This window comes from Corvus brachyrhynchos, unplaced genomic scaffold (genome assembly GCF_000691975.1).
Source record: "Corvus brachyrhynchos isolate BGI_N302 unplaced genomic scaffold, ASM69197v1 scaffold80, whole genome shotgun sequence".
Lineage (NCBI taxonomy): Eukaryota > Metazoa > Chordata > Aves > Passeriformes > Corvidae > Corvus > Corvus brachyrhynchos.
The window spans coordinates 12306900-12321567 of NW_008236769.1; the positions used below are offsets into that span (position 1 = coordinate 12306900).

General features: G+C 45.3%; 1 protein-coding gene across 1 annotated transcript in view; it reads right to left on the minus strand.

The window, feature by feature from the left end:
- The window catches only part of FGFR3 (fibroblast growth factor receptor 3), a 69305-nt gene extending 56337 nt beyond the window's left edge, over window positions 1–12968 (minus strand). The window contains exon 1 of the mRNA XM_017727536.1: window positions 12878–12968. Coding sequence (XP_017583025.1) covers window positions 12878–12968 — 91 coding nt within the window. The remainder of the gene's footprint in view (window positions 1–12877) is intronic.
- Between the last annotated feature and the right edge of the window lie 1700 nt (window positions 12969–14668).

The following is a 14668-nucleotide window of genomic DNA, read 5'->3' on the forward strand; positions in this document are numbered from 1 at the left end:
CCCTCGGGGTGGAGCGGCACCCGCTTCCCACAGACGTGAGATTAAAGTTGGCGCGGTGCTCCCATGGTGGATCCTGAGCGGCACAGTGCGCCGCGGCGCTCACCCGCGTGTCCCCTTCTCCCGGCCCTGGAACAGCGTGTTTTCTGGAGAGAGGCGGCGGGAAGGGGCGGAAGGGGGATCCGTGGGTTGGGGACAGCTCTGTACGTGCAGCACTTCGGCTCAGCCTGGGACTTGAGCAGCAAATGGCCCACGCACCCGTTCCCCCTTGCGTGGCTGCCATTCTGTACCCCAAAGTGCAGCCACCCGCTTCGAGCACCCTGACTTCACTCCCCGCACTCATAATCGCTGTGGTACATTGATGGGAATAATCACAGACTCCACGAGACTCTCTGTGTTTGCTGCTGCCAACTGGACTAGCTGTTTTAATAAAGTCTGGCTAAATGGATCTAGTCGCATTTACAGTTATGATTACAGTGATCTAGTCACTATCATAGCTATGGTTTGGGCTATTGTGGTCATCTCAGAGACCCCTGACACGGCCGAGTTGCTGAAGTGACATGCATCAGTTACTGCTGACAGCGAGCTGAGCTGCCTCATACAGAGAAGTCACAGCTCTGCTTTAATCCCACTTGACATAGCAGCTCATTCGCTGAAAATAGACACAAATACTATCAGAGCTGAAAATGCTCTGCAGAAGGGGCCCAAAAATCCCAACCTGCATAAGAGTCAAGGGGAGGTTTTTTTGCGTCAGAGGAAAAGCCGGGCTGTGCGGAGGTTTGGCTTGCAGTGGGGGCAAAGAGCGGGGATCGCTCCTGGCCGCCGTGGAGGGCTCGGAGTTCGCGCTGTTGTCGCTGCAGCCGGGATCTGTCTTGACACCTTTATCAGGCACAGAGACTCTGACATCTCAATACTGTGGCATTGTGTGGGGAAGCATTGAGACAGGGCTGCGGCGAGGAAATCCTACATGTCAGCAGAGACCCTCGCCAGTGACACCGTCGGTTTAAATGAAAACAATGGGGGGAAAAGCAGACATATAAATAAAATGTGCTTATTTCTCCGTCACAGAGAAAGCTTGGCAGCAAGTCAAGCTGCACGATGTTTGCTCTCGTAACTGCTGTGCTGGAGGTGCCAGAAAATCACTAAAAATTAAAACAACAACAGCATAATTATAACACTGCACAAGGAGTTGTTGGCGTCATTATTTTGAAGACAAAATTGCGAAAGCAGGGCCAAATTCTGCTCTCAAGTAAAGACACCAGGGTAAGATCGTTGCTGTAACATCATTGTTTCTACTGCTACTAAGTGTTGGTAATGTTACTATTATGACCCCCATTTTTGAAGAGGAGAACAGCAAAGGAGGACTGGAGCTTTCCTAAGCCTGCAGATAAAATAAAAACATCCATGAGAATTCTGTGTAGTTTTTCACACTGTGGCTGAGTTTTAAAAGTGCCACAGTGATTGTTCTTTTGTGTCAGGTGAAGGCAAACACTCTCATGCTGCTCCTGGAGGAACAGGATGGAAACGGCTGATCCAAACCTGGTGAGTTTTAAGGTTGCTGGTAGATGTAAAGGTCTGCACCTTGGATCAAGTCAGCTCAGCCCTTTAATGGTTTTGAACTGGTTTTCATTTGGAAAAAAACCAAAAGCTTATAACATTTGGAAGCCCTTTACAACAGGAAATCAAATGGGTATTGAGATAGTTCTATATGAAGGACTTCAAGGTTTGCAGTTTTCCCTAGAGCAGGATATTTTTAGGTTTCCCACTTATTAACCATACAGAATACTCACATGGGGTTGAGGAGCACAGACCCGATTAAGTACAGATTTTTTGATGCTGCTTTGTCACTGTGGTGACCACCGTAAGAGAGCTCGGGATGTAGTGGTGTGCAGCAAAAACTGCAGCTCTGGACTGTGTCTCAGCCACTTTCTTACTATAAAAAAAAAAAAAAATCCATGTACAGAGACTAGTAAAGCCTGCACAACACAGTTGCATTTATTTCAGCACTGTTATGCCATAAGCCATATATCAGCCTCAAAGTTTTTCTTTCCCCTCAAGCTAGGAGCATGCACCCCCCTTCATGCAGGGTTACTCTCTCTGCCAACATGTTTGTTCTCCTTGTACCCTTTATAAGAATTCCCTTCCCAGAACTTTTTATTTGTTTATCCCCTTAATATCCAAAGCTGTCTGTGATGAAAATCAACCCCCTTTCAGCAGCTCAGGGATGGTGAGAGCCTGCCCTTTTCTGAGTGAGTGGCCTGTCACTGTCATACACCTCCATCTGCTCAGACCCCACTGGGGGCTCAGCCACTGAGGCTGGCTGTCCTAGGACGATTTTTGGGGAGCCTTGCAGGCCCTGGGGGCACTGGCATGGCTAAACCCCCTCCCTCCCTTCGTACCTTTCCAAAGCCCTGCCTTAGAGGGAGGCTGCTAATCTCTCTCTGTGAAAGTGCAACCTGTTGATAGTCTCAAATTAAGTAAAATGAAGGCTGCTGTCAAAAAAACTGGAGCAAAATTGGCTCCAGGTGTGAATGCTTTAAGCAGTCCCTTCTGCCTGTCTGTCCAGGAGATGGGGATGGGACAGGCTGTCAGATGCTTGTCCCAAAGCCCTTGAGACTGAGGCTCTGGAGAGGTATGAAGGGAGAGGGGCTTTATTCATGCCAATAAGTCACCCTTGGTGACATTGCTGTCAGAAAGTGTGTGATCACTTCCCTTCCCCTGCAATCCCTGTCATGCACTGTGCAAAGCTCTCCCCTGCACATCTGAGCTGTCAGATGTAGCATGCCAGGCAGCAGGCTCAGGCACCAGCACTGGGCTCAACAAGGATCTTGCGAAAATTGCACTAGGGACCAGTGCACCCATACATCCAACACTCGCAGGAGTTGCTTCCTTGGCCAGCAGAAAGCAATTTCTGAGTCACTACTGAGTTGGAGCAGAGCAATGAAGTATGTGAAACCTTAATTCAAATTTTAATATGCTGGCAAGTTTGATCAGAGGCTCGGGCACATGAGCTGCTGAGTCATGTCAGGTTAGGCACACACAATAAACATTGCCAAATATTTCTTGTCAAAACTGGGTCTTGTTAGCTGACTTGTGAGCCAAACTGAGTTTTGTGGCCCCACAATGCTGTAGTGAGCTATTCCTTCAGCCCAGCTGAGTGCTACACACTCACATGAAACTGAATTGAAATATTGTTTCAGAGATCAGTATCAGTGTGCATGAGTAGAAGCCCAAGCTGTCCACCCTTAGCATTAAAAGGTTAAATAGCATCAGTGGATGCCAGCACTGGGGTACATTTTCCAGAGCTCATGTCACTACCCATTTATATCAATAAGGTGCATTGGAATGGCTAAACCGCTTTTTATTAGCTAGCCAGCCCTAAGGACTGCAGTTCCAGGCTGGTTTATTGAATTTCAAGCTCAAAAGTCATTGTTGCTAAGATTAAGGATCCAAATGATTGTCAGGGTAAACACTGCGAGCACCTTGTGAAGGATCTCTCTGTGCCTGCACCCTCTGCAAGCTGGTTGCAACACCATCTTATCCTGTTGGATTTGTTTCCCACTAAGTGCACGGAAAAGATGAAGAATAGAGGGCTCTCCAAGGGGTGAGTTGTTTTATTTGAAGTGAAATAAGAAGGAACAAGTGAACTGGAGAGGCATGCTGGATCTCTTCTGCAAGAGCTGCATGTGGGGAACTGCATATGGGGAGGTAAAATAGTTTGTCAGCCTGGAGAGCAAAGCACGTGATTGGAGAAAGTGGGAAGGAAAAAAAAAACCCAAAAACTCGGAGTAAGCCTGTGGAGGGTGTGAGAAGCAAGGATTAAAAATCAGACCTTGAAATAATGCTGACTCAGCACAGCAGCTGTGTGTTCAGCCAGGGCACTGCACCAGGGTCACAAGTGGCTCTCAGAGGTGTCACTGACTGCCCCCGCGGGCTGGGTGTTCCCTGTCCTTGGAGGAAACCAAGGCAACACTCTGGAGCCTGGAGAGGACAAGACAGAGATCACTTCTGCCTGCCAGACCTCTTCATGCCATGGCCACGTAGGGTATTTTAGGCAAATGTGTGTGCAGCAGGGTTGAACTTGTGGGTAGCAGGGCACCTCACTTTGAGGGGCATTTGAAATGAAGCCACAGCCTGTTTAATCCCCTGCCAGCCTGTGCAGACTGCTGCCTGTCAGGAGAAATCACACACTGCTAAGATGAGCTTCTGGGAGTCCAACAGCTGTCCTTGAAGTCCTGGATGTGGCCAGAGACCACCAAAGGGCACCAGCTGTCTGCTGCTGCCCATCCACCCTGGCTGCTCACCCGCAGCAGGGGTTACAGAAACTTCCCTTTTCTGCGACCCTTTGGAGCTCTCACACACTGGGCTCTTCCCCCGGTCCTGACCCCACTATATTGCCCAGTGGCCACATCCTTACTCTCTCCAAGGGCTTTTCCCCTGCTCTGCCCCACTCCAAGGCAGGGAAAGGAATTAGTAGCGAGTGTCATGGGAATTTTCAGAACAAGCAGCCACATCCTAAAATAAATACAAGTTCAGGTCTTTCATCTGTTAGGGACAGCAGAATTTTAGTCAATATTAGTCATTATTGCTATGACTTTAAGCAAGCTCTTTCTCAGTGGAACATTGTCTTATTTGGGAGGAAGCTCGAATATGGGGACAGTTCAGTCATGCTTAATTCTGCTTTAATATAGGCTGTATGCTCCCTCAAGCCAGTGCTGACACAGTGCTGTGTCTGACACCAGCCCCGCCACATCTAGAGCCTGATATGTATGGCAATCTTCTTGCAATTCCCGTGGTAGTTTTATTTTTCCAAAGAGCACAGTGTAAGCTCTGCTCTGGGTATATTCTGCTGCAGAGATAGAGTGGGTGGATCAGACATGTATCAGCATAGTAAATATACAGGATGTATTAAAGAATTGGGTGACTCTACGGCTTTTACTGGCCTTTGAAATGAGAAGCAACAGACAGATGTATTCCAGATTTGGTGTGCATGTCCAGCAGCTCTGCAGTAGAAAAGCAATTGAGGGTCTTTACAAACAGAGATAAGTCTGTAGGGGATAGTTAAGTGTTATTATCCCTGTGGTACACTCAGTCATTCCAAAGCCTGGGAAGGTGAAATGCCTTCCCAAATACCAACTCCTGGTCTGCAGCTTGGCTTGTGGGACCATGTCCAACTCTGTCACAATAAAGTGATAACTACCTCAGGGATCTTGTGCTTTCGCAGAAATGTGATTCCCCTCGTGCAGCATGCTGGATGTCCAGATCAAACATGATGAAGAATGCAACCTGTGGTCAGGGAGGTTTGGCCTCTGTCAGCCTCGAAAGGCCTCTGTGTAGTAATTGTGGCATAAATCATTTCATTCACCATTAAGGGAAAAACATTTGTGGTGTGGAAAGCAGCAGTTACATAAGAAATTGGATAGGAGGCAGGTAGGCATTGACTTTAGGACATTTCATGGAGCCAATGCCTTTAATCAACAAGGGAAATGTTTGAATGTTAATAGAACTAACAGTGAAACCAGAGTCGTGTTTTGACAAGTATTTCCAAACATTCCAGGAACACTGAGATGCTCTAGCAGCCTCTTTCATAGGGAGGGAATTGATTGCTTGGGTTGTAGTGCAGTTTGCAATGTTCAAACAGCCTTTCCGGAGGAGCTGGGATGCTGCCATGGGCAGGGGCAGGTGGTGGTCCTGGTGGCACTGGGGGAGATGGGCAAATGAATGTTTTTAATAAATGAGAGCACTTTCTTCCTAAACTGGACAAATATCCTGTAGGCTTCTTAGAAGAGAAGTGAACTCAATGCTGGGAGCTCTTCCTGTGATAGAAATTCTTTATTATCCTTTCATATGAAAAAATTGCTCATGATACATTTTTCCAGAACATGGTGATGGCTCCATCCTCTATTGCCCTTTGCCCCAATTATTTTGCATATACTTTTAACACATTGGCTCTATCTGTTCTGAAAGGAAGCCCTGAGTCATTTAAAACATGACCAGAAAATTGCTGGGGGACAAATGCACCAGCCCTGCAAGGCCTGCATGGATTTGCCAGGCTTTTCACAGCTAATTTTGCTTTAGGTCAATGGATCAGATGAATCATTAATAAGCATTTGGAAACTCTGGATGCCAGGTACTGCTGATCCTGAGCACCTTGTAAAAGATTCACCGATGGGTCAAAGGTTTTTATGTATGGAGAAGACCCAAAGTTTACCCCCAGATTTGCCATTAACTGTATGACTCTAAAAACTTCCCTCCCTCTCTGAGCATCTCCTCTCTCTGCAACACTCTGTTGCCCATGTAGGCTGAAAAACTCACATAAATTCAAGTAAAGTTAGCAAACACCTGAATGAGGAACCTGATTGATCTGAGCTGTGGTCGATAAGAACAACATGCCTCTAAAACCTGACTTTTTGAACTTACATTTCTTCTAATGGTGCTTGTCTCTCTCTGCTGATAGTGGAGGGATCCTAGATGCTCAGCTGATGAAGGGGGGTTATTTTTCACCCATTTTTAGCAGCCTTTACTGTTGTTTTCTGATGATGGAGGGGCTTAAAGGCTTCCCTGTGGTGTAAAGAGAAACAGGACTCCACTGAGTCCATGGGCACTGGCTGGAAGTGCCAGATGTGGTCCAAGGCAGGAGTCCCATGGTCCCTTAAGGTTTCACATCTCCAAACTAGAGCCTTGCTGAAGGTCAGGATATGTGGCCTTCATTTCATACAGCACCATTTCCCATTTGTGCATCATCATTAAATCCAAAAGACCACAATTTTATTTCAAACTCCACTCAAATATGTTTTCAGTACTAGTGAAAGGTAAATAGATCCTTCTGAAAGCATTTCTACAGCATAGCACCAGTCCTCCTTAAAAAAAAAAAAACACCCAAAAACCAGCCAGAGTAGCCAGTGGTTTTCAATCTGTTTCATTTGCAGACATTCACATCTCTTACCAGCAGACCTTCAGCCCCTCATACAGTTAAATTGAAGCCTACTGGCAATAGGCTTATTTTTCTTGTGAAGTTTTGTAGACCATTCAGGAGTCAGTGCACCCTGAAGACCCACATACTGCAGTGAAACTGATTGAAAACTGCTATCTACTTATTCTTCTGTAACTAAATAGGATGGGTTTTGCCATATATTTATGTGAACTGTCTGCTTCAGTCTCTATATAGTGTCTGAAATCTGGGGGCTTTCTAGTTAGGTGGGACAGACATTTTCTGCAAGGCTGAAGGCAAATATTATTTAGAGATTTTCAATTATTTAGTGATGTCCCTATGTGGAGTGTAACAACAGCTGTAACTGGGAACTAATATTAATGGGCAAAATCCAGTTACCCCACTTAATCACCAGTTTCTGAGCTTGTTGCAGTGAGGGGAGAAAAGATTTTAAATGAATCAGAATAACAGCAATTATTTCCAAAAGGCTTAATGTAGTTTACCCAGAAATTGTGGGCCCCCATGGTGGGCTCATGGGAGGCAGCAGCAAACAGTGCAGATCCTAGGAATCTCTGTAGCCTAGTGCTGGAGACAAATCCTCATTTTCTGTGAGGAAAAGCGCACAAAGCTGGGCACTTCGGAAACAACAGCTAGGAGGTGGCTGCAGTATCCACTCTGGCTCATGCAAGCCACTTGATTGTGACAGCAAATTTGTGTCCTTCTCCAAATTTTAGGCATAGTATTAATCATTTGCCATGGTAAGACAAAAGGGTTGTATATTGCCAGGAATATATTAACTACTCTTTCAATTGAGAACACAAGTAGGAACTTGGTTGAAAAGGGCATATTTTCTCTGCGGCTGTTGATGCCTTGAATCATAGAAGTATAAAAATATTTGTAATAGTTTGTATCTTACTACAGAGTGGAAGGGGGATAATCACTGTCAGGCTGATTTCTCTGCAGACAGCTGTGCAGCTCATAACAAGGGATATCTGCACATGTAAAAAGGATACCAAAATCAAATTATCTGAACTTTGAAAATATATTCCTTTCTGCAGCTGACAGTGCTAAAGTTAACCTGGGAGCCAGAGAGCACTCTGTCTGCAAAGAAAATTAAAACCACTATTTGCTTCCAGCCATCTGACTGGCTCACGGGGTAATAAGAAAGACAAGGACACTAGAGAAAAGTTATCATTTTTTCTTGAAGGCTGTGTGAAAAATTTTCAGTCCCTTCTTTGCCAAAATAGTTTTGTAAATACTGGAGACGCTTGATTTTATCCACCCTGAATTCATAAAAATGCTGAAGCATGTTCTCACAGGTAACCACAGTTAATCTGTGTAATCTTGAAATGGCTTTCAGCTTTTAGAAGTTTACATTAAGTAAAGATTATCCAATTATAGTTTTCTTTAAAGATAAGAACGATAAGGTTGACGGAGAGACATGTTAGATGACTGAAGTATGCTGCTTGTATTTCATATGTTTTTTGCAGTATGCTGTGAGATGATTCTAAAGCACTGATTTCAACTGCGCAGGAGTGTATGACATAACACAGTAATGAAACACAAGCACAACAAAAGATGACAATCATGGTCATCACTGCTGATATCTAAAACACATTGTGGCACTATGGATATCATCCAGAGTTATACATTAGCTTTCAAAATGCCTCACTTCATGTTTTCATTTCAGCCAATAAATTACTTGAGGCCTGACTCAGCCACTTGAAAAATAAATGTTGACTTTTCAGGAAATTGTAAGCATTACTGGAAGGTCTGAAGTCTGATAAACAGCTGCTTATGGATCGTTTTGTAGGAGGAATAATGTGTGCAGCTAAATTAAAAGAGCATTCGGGAGTTTGGTGGTAGGAAATGGACTCATATGCTAACTTTGAGTTCTCTCACTCTCTTACAATGTGTGAAATATACTGTATTTGCTTCTACCTCACTTCAGCTTTGAAAAATATTCCTTTCGTAAGCAGGCTTGGACAGTTTTAAGAAACCAGGTGAATATTGGTCCTGAGAAGAGCAAACATTAAGTTAATATCCATTAAGTTAATATCCATTTCAATTGTATCAGTAAAGTGTTTCATGGAATGATTTGAAAAATAAATATTAGTGTAACATGTCAAACTGGTAATAAACACAATTTAAAAAAAGGTATTGGGGCTAATCAGAATTAACCTCCCAGCTGAAAGCCAAAGAAAAACCTACCTGCAAGTGGAAACACAGGATATACCTGAGGGAAAATGTGTTTCACCTGAGGGAAAAGGTGTTTCACCTGAGGATGGTCCCAGGTGGCCAGGAAGGCCAATGGCATCCTGGCTTGTATCAACAATAGTGTGTCCAGCAGGACTAGGGCAGCGAATGTCCACGTGTGCTGGGCGCTGGTGAGGCCACACCTTGAGTCCTGTGTCCAGTTCTGGGCCCCTCACAGCAAGAAGGACATTGAAGGGCTGAAGTGTGTCCAGAGAAGGACAGTGGAACTGTGGGAGGGTCTGGAGCACAAATTTTATGAGGAGCAGCTGAGGAAGCTGGGGTTGTTTAGCCTGGTGAAAAGGAGGCTCAGGGGAGACCATTGTGCTCTTTACAACCCCCTGACAGGAGGGTGCAGAGAGCTGGGGATCAGTTTCTTCTTCCAGGTAATAAGTGATAGGATGAAAGGAAACAGCCTCAGGTTGTGCTGATGGAGGTTTAGATTGGATATGAGGAAAAACTTCTTCACTGAAAGGGTTGTCAAGCATTGGAACAGGCTGCCCAAGGAAGTGGTGGAGCCACCACCCTGGAATTGTTCAAAAGGCATGTGGATGTGGCACCTGGGGACATGGTTTACTGGTGAACAAGGTGGTGCTGGGTAAACAAATGGAATTCATGATCTTAGCGGTCTATTCCAACCTTTACGATTCTCGGAATTCAAAAGCATCATTGCCATCTGGAGAGGGCTGTCCCTGCAGCTGGGTGTACCTGCTCTGCCACGTGCTGGCGGCAAACTGCCTTGGTGCTGCCCTGAGCCCACCCTGCTCTGAGAACCTGTGTGGGCACCTGCTGTAAATCCTGAGTTCACTGAGCAAACAGCATGGCCACGTTGACAGTGGCTTGTCTAGTTGTAAGCAGCATCTTAGGGCCACAGTTTCAGTCCAACGTTAGTCTAAAAGGCAACAAATACTAATTTGCCATCTGAATTCCTTGCTTTTCCCTTTCTCTTCTTCCAGCTCTCTGGCTTTGCTCTCCAACCCGCACTGAACTGAGGAGGCAGTGTCCTTTAGTAATGTCACGCTGGTGTCATGCTGTGTGTTGTGCAGGTGGTTGAAGGCTTTTTTGTGTTCTCTGAGAAAGGACTGCCTCCTTGTTTGCACCCAGGGAGCCTCGGTGGTGGCCAGTGTCTGTTGAGCAGAGCTGGGGCACTTCCACCTCTGGCTGGTCTCTAGCTGCTGGTGGATGTTGAAATGCCAACTGTATGCTCAGGGCTGAGAGTGAACAAAGAAAATTCTCCAAATCAGTCTCTTGCAGCACTTTTAATGTCACAAGTGTTTGGGGTTTTTTTTGGTGGATGATGCTGGAAAGCTTCTAAGGATCTGTGAATTTAACTGGTGTCAGCAAAGTTTTCAGGGTGAAATTCATTATGCCAAGAGACTGTGATGCTTGTTTGGGGAAAAAAAAGAGAAAGATTTGGACTTCAGCTTTTTCCTTGTCAGAGGTACTGGAGGGAGAAAGACTGAAAAATGTTGTTTTTCCTTTGGTTGTTGCGTGCAATAACCACTTGTCCTTATTCTGGCTTCTTTTATTCTGTTGCACTCAGTCTTTTTCTCTGCCTTCATTGAAAATGCCTCAGGTTCATGTGTGTGTTTGCAATGACCCCACGTGAAAAGGAATTAAAATATTGTGCCATTTTCACACCTGCAAACTAATCTTTATTTATATAAAGCTTCTGTATTTTGGGAACTGGCTGTGCTCTAACACTGCAGGTCACCACTGGCAAATTCAAGTTAGAAGTTATTTGTGGGGGAAAAAATGCTGGAGGGCATTGCCTGTTCCATGGCAGTGAGGATCTCAGGGGTGTCTTGAGAACTGTTCTGAGAGTGGATCTGGGGTAAAAGCTGTGGGAGATCCACGCTGAGTTCTGCAGATCCAGAAGTGGCAGGAGAGATCATGTCTTGCTCAAGCCACCTGGTATGACTTTTGGGGTACTTGCTTTAGTACTTGCTCTTTTCTCTGTTTCCCACCTGTATTATAATTTTTATTTCCCAAGGATGTTATAACCGTACAGGGAAGGCCTGAGGAAAGGTGCAAAGGTGATGAAAGGTAACCCTTCTCTTCCTCAAAGCTGTGAGTATGGCCTTTTCAGTGGGGCAGAAAATGCAAGAAGTGGGCTCCAGGGAATTCGGGCCAGAATTGGTGCAAAGTTAGTTTTCACGTCTCGCCTCTCCATACAGTGAGTCTAGAAATTGCCTGCAGCTCTATTTTTAATTCCAGATGAAAGGCTTTGCAGACAGAGGAGTGGAGCTGAGGGTGAGCTTCTCAGAAATGAGTGAAGGTGCCAGAAAAAGGCAAGAAGCTGAGTGGGTGGGTGGATGGAGTGAGGGTCTCTGCTTGCATGTTCTTCACAGGGAGTGTTTCCACTGACCAATGCAATGCTATACCTTGGCAGTGCGGTTGTGCCAAGGGAATACCAGAGCTTAGCAGAAAGGTGAGGATTGTGTCCAGAGTAAATGCAGATGTGAGGAGAAAACAGGGCAGGCATCAAACCTCTATGGTGCACTGCTCCATCATGGGTGTGTGATTCTTCAGGGTCTTGCAAAGCAGCCAGCAAGTCCCTCTGCAACATCAGCTGTCCTTTGCCCACAGATCTACCTCATGAAGTGGAAACGAGGGCTCAGACACTGTTGGTCTCTGACTCCCTGCTCTGACCTCCTTGGGATGCTGTGAATCTTCTAAACAGGAGAGGGTTTGGTCATGTTTGTTTGCAGTTATTTTTCTCTGAGGCCCTTCCTCAGGATTTTGTTAGCATTGCAAATTCCCGTTTCACAATCTGCATTCTTCCAAAAGGCAGACAAAGGCATTTGAAACTAGCTGCTTTTATCACTGATGCTCAATCTGGATGAAAGAGGGCTGGATGGATCCTCAGGCACAGGGGTTACGCCATCCCTCCATCCACCCTGGGGGAGCTGTGCTGATTTACCACAGCTGAGGATCCCCTTGGTGGAATTTAATCTGGGGAGGGTTTGGTGATGATCTGATCAAAGGCAGCCTCTGCTGAGGCTGAATTCAAAAGGCTGAAGGATGGGAACACTATGCTCTTGGGACATGCTCTAGTCTTCCTTAGGAGATGGCCGGAGAGTCCGGCTCAGCCTGTTGCACAGCAATGCTGTTGCAGATAACAACCATCTGCATATTTGGCAGGCTCTCTCTGGTTGCATGTCCACCCCTGAGGCAATCGCTGTCCCTTGGATGGCCTGTTAGACCAGGTTTAGGCAGACTGATAAGATTAAAGAGGTGAAAGAAAGATATGGCAGCAGCAGCAGCATTTACCCTTGGAAGAGCATTTGCTCAAGGGCCAGGATGCAGAGCAGTGCTGGGGAAGACCTTTGCTCCCAGCTCTGTTCCTGGGCAGCCAGGTCCACCTCGAGAGATATGGTGAGCAAGACCAGGGAGGTTGCTCTAGCACATGAGAGCAGGATTGTGTCTATGCAGACATATCCTTGGGGGTCCAGCTGGTTTTAAACTCTCAAACTAGTTGCAAATAAGCAGCTAGTAGTGATGTTTTCAAGAAGCAGAGTGGATTTTGGGTTGGTTTGCGTTTACCCAGCTGAGCTTCAGTCACCTAGTTTTAGCACTGAGGGCACTGAAGGACAGTAGTGGAAAAAAGCTTTAAAATGAATTACTTCATTTTGTCTTCAGCTTCTGCTACCCACTTACAAGAGTGAAGAAACTGAATTTGGATGCTTCTCTCACCATTGGGTACATAAGGCAATTTCTTGGTCATCCTGTCTGACTTGAGCTGCCCGTTGCGCATCTCCTTCTTTGAGGAGTGTGTTGCAGCCATCCCCATCTGTGTTTCCTTCCAGCTGCCTGGTAGCAAGACAGCCTCTGCAGACATTCTGCTTTCATTTTCAGCACATCTCTGCTGTGTGCCTCTCCCTTACTGGGTAGTGCTGGAGTCTCAGATCTGATGAACTCTGAGAGTCCGTTCTGCCATCACTGTTGTGGCTGAAGCATTAAACAGATTAATCCAAACCATATAACTTTAGCAGAAGCCAGGTTCAAAGTAGTGGCAAAACCCAGCCAAAGAAGAGGTAAGTGTGTGGGTAGTCACTCCACTGTGCTGTTGGCTTAGACTGCTGCTGATTAAATGTTTAAAGCTGCTTTAAGGTATGTCCACAGGTTATCTCTTCTCTAGCAGAGCCTTTGATCAACTTCTGCTCTGTCTGAAATAAGCTTTAGTCAGATACTTCATTATTCCCAAGGAGTTTGCATCCAAAGTCCTTTGGCTGGCTCTCTGGACCTTCAGAGGGTTTTTTTCTGGTTTTCTACCCATTTGTTAACATGGGAATAACTTATGAACTGGAGCCTGAGTGATGGCAATTTAAGCTGTAGATTTTTGAGGCTCAAATCTTGGTTAACACTGCTGTGCTGACTGTGGATGTGATTTCCTTCCAGACATTCCTACTGCGCTGCACATTGCTGCCAAGATATGTAAATTGCCTCACTTAACTTCCTTTGCTTTCTAATATCGCATTGAGTTAGGCGTTACCTGACTTCTCATTAAGTTTTCATTTTTAAATAGCTAATTATTTAACTTCCTTTTTTTGCTGATCTGGACAACATTTTGAGGTGTGTTTATATGTGAGTATGGCTCTCATCTAAAAACAGTGCTGCTAGTAAAATCTGAGCAATGTAGGGCACTGCTGCTGAGCCACATGAGGCCTGTGTTGCATCTATGTGTGCTTTTTCTCCTGACGAAGTCCTGGGCAATGCCAAGGAGTAGAAGTGAAGAAAAATAACCTTGTGTGACATCAGTTCCCTGTGTGAAGGCTTTTAATGATGCACTCTGCACCTTGATATAAAACTTTAGTAATGCTCCTTCGTTTTGCTGGCATAGAGAAACGGGGTGAATCACCACAATGGCATTAGCTGAGACAAATAAAGCGTGTTTAACAAGTCCTTCAAAGCCAGTGACCTCTGTAGACATGCCACAGTCAGGACTGCTGGTCATATTTTGCTAACATCATTCCTAGAGAGAAGTGACTCTTTCCTTAAATAGATCAGCTGACTTTAGGGGAAGAGGCTGGAAGAGTAAAGCCCCAGTAATGGTTTGTGAGTGAAGCTCATGTGGAAACAACTGAGCCAAGCACCTCAAAGCCTCAAATGGGAGTCAATTCAATCTAAAACTGACCTTGAGAGATTGTTCTCCAAACCCTGTGTTGCAAAAGTGTTAGCTGTTCTTGACAAAAGGAAGGTAGATATTTGATTACAAAGCTTTTTCTCAGTTGTTTAATTAAGAGAATTAATGATTAATTTCATCAGCAGTTTCTGTGTTGTTTTGCTGGGGCCTGTGGCTGAAGGACAGCAAAACTGCTTGAGCCTTTGGCTGGGAACAACCACAGTTTATTGTGCATTTTGCTTTTGTCAGCATTTCCAATAATTGAACCAATTTCTGATAGGAATTACTCACCCTCCCTCTTCACCCAGCAATCAATATTTGCAGCAGTCAGTTTTCTTTGGTGAAATACTGATACTTTCCTG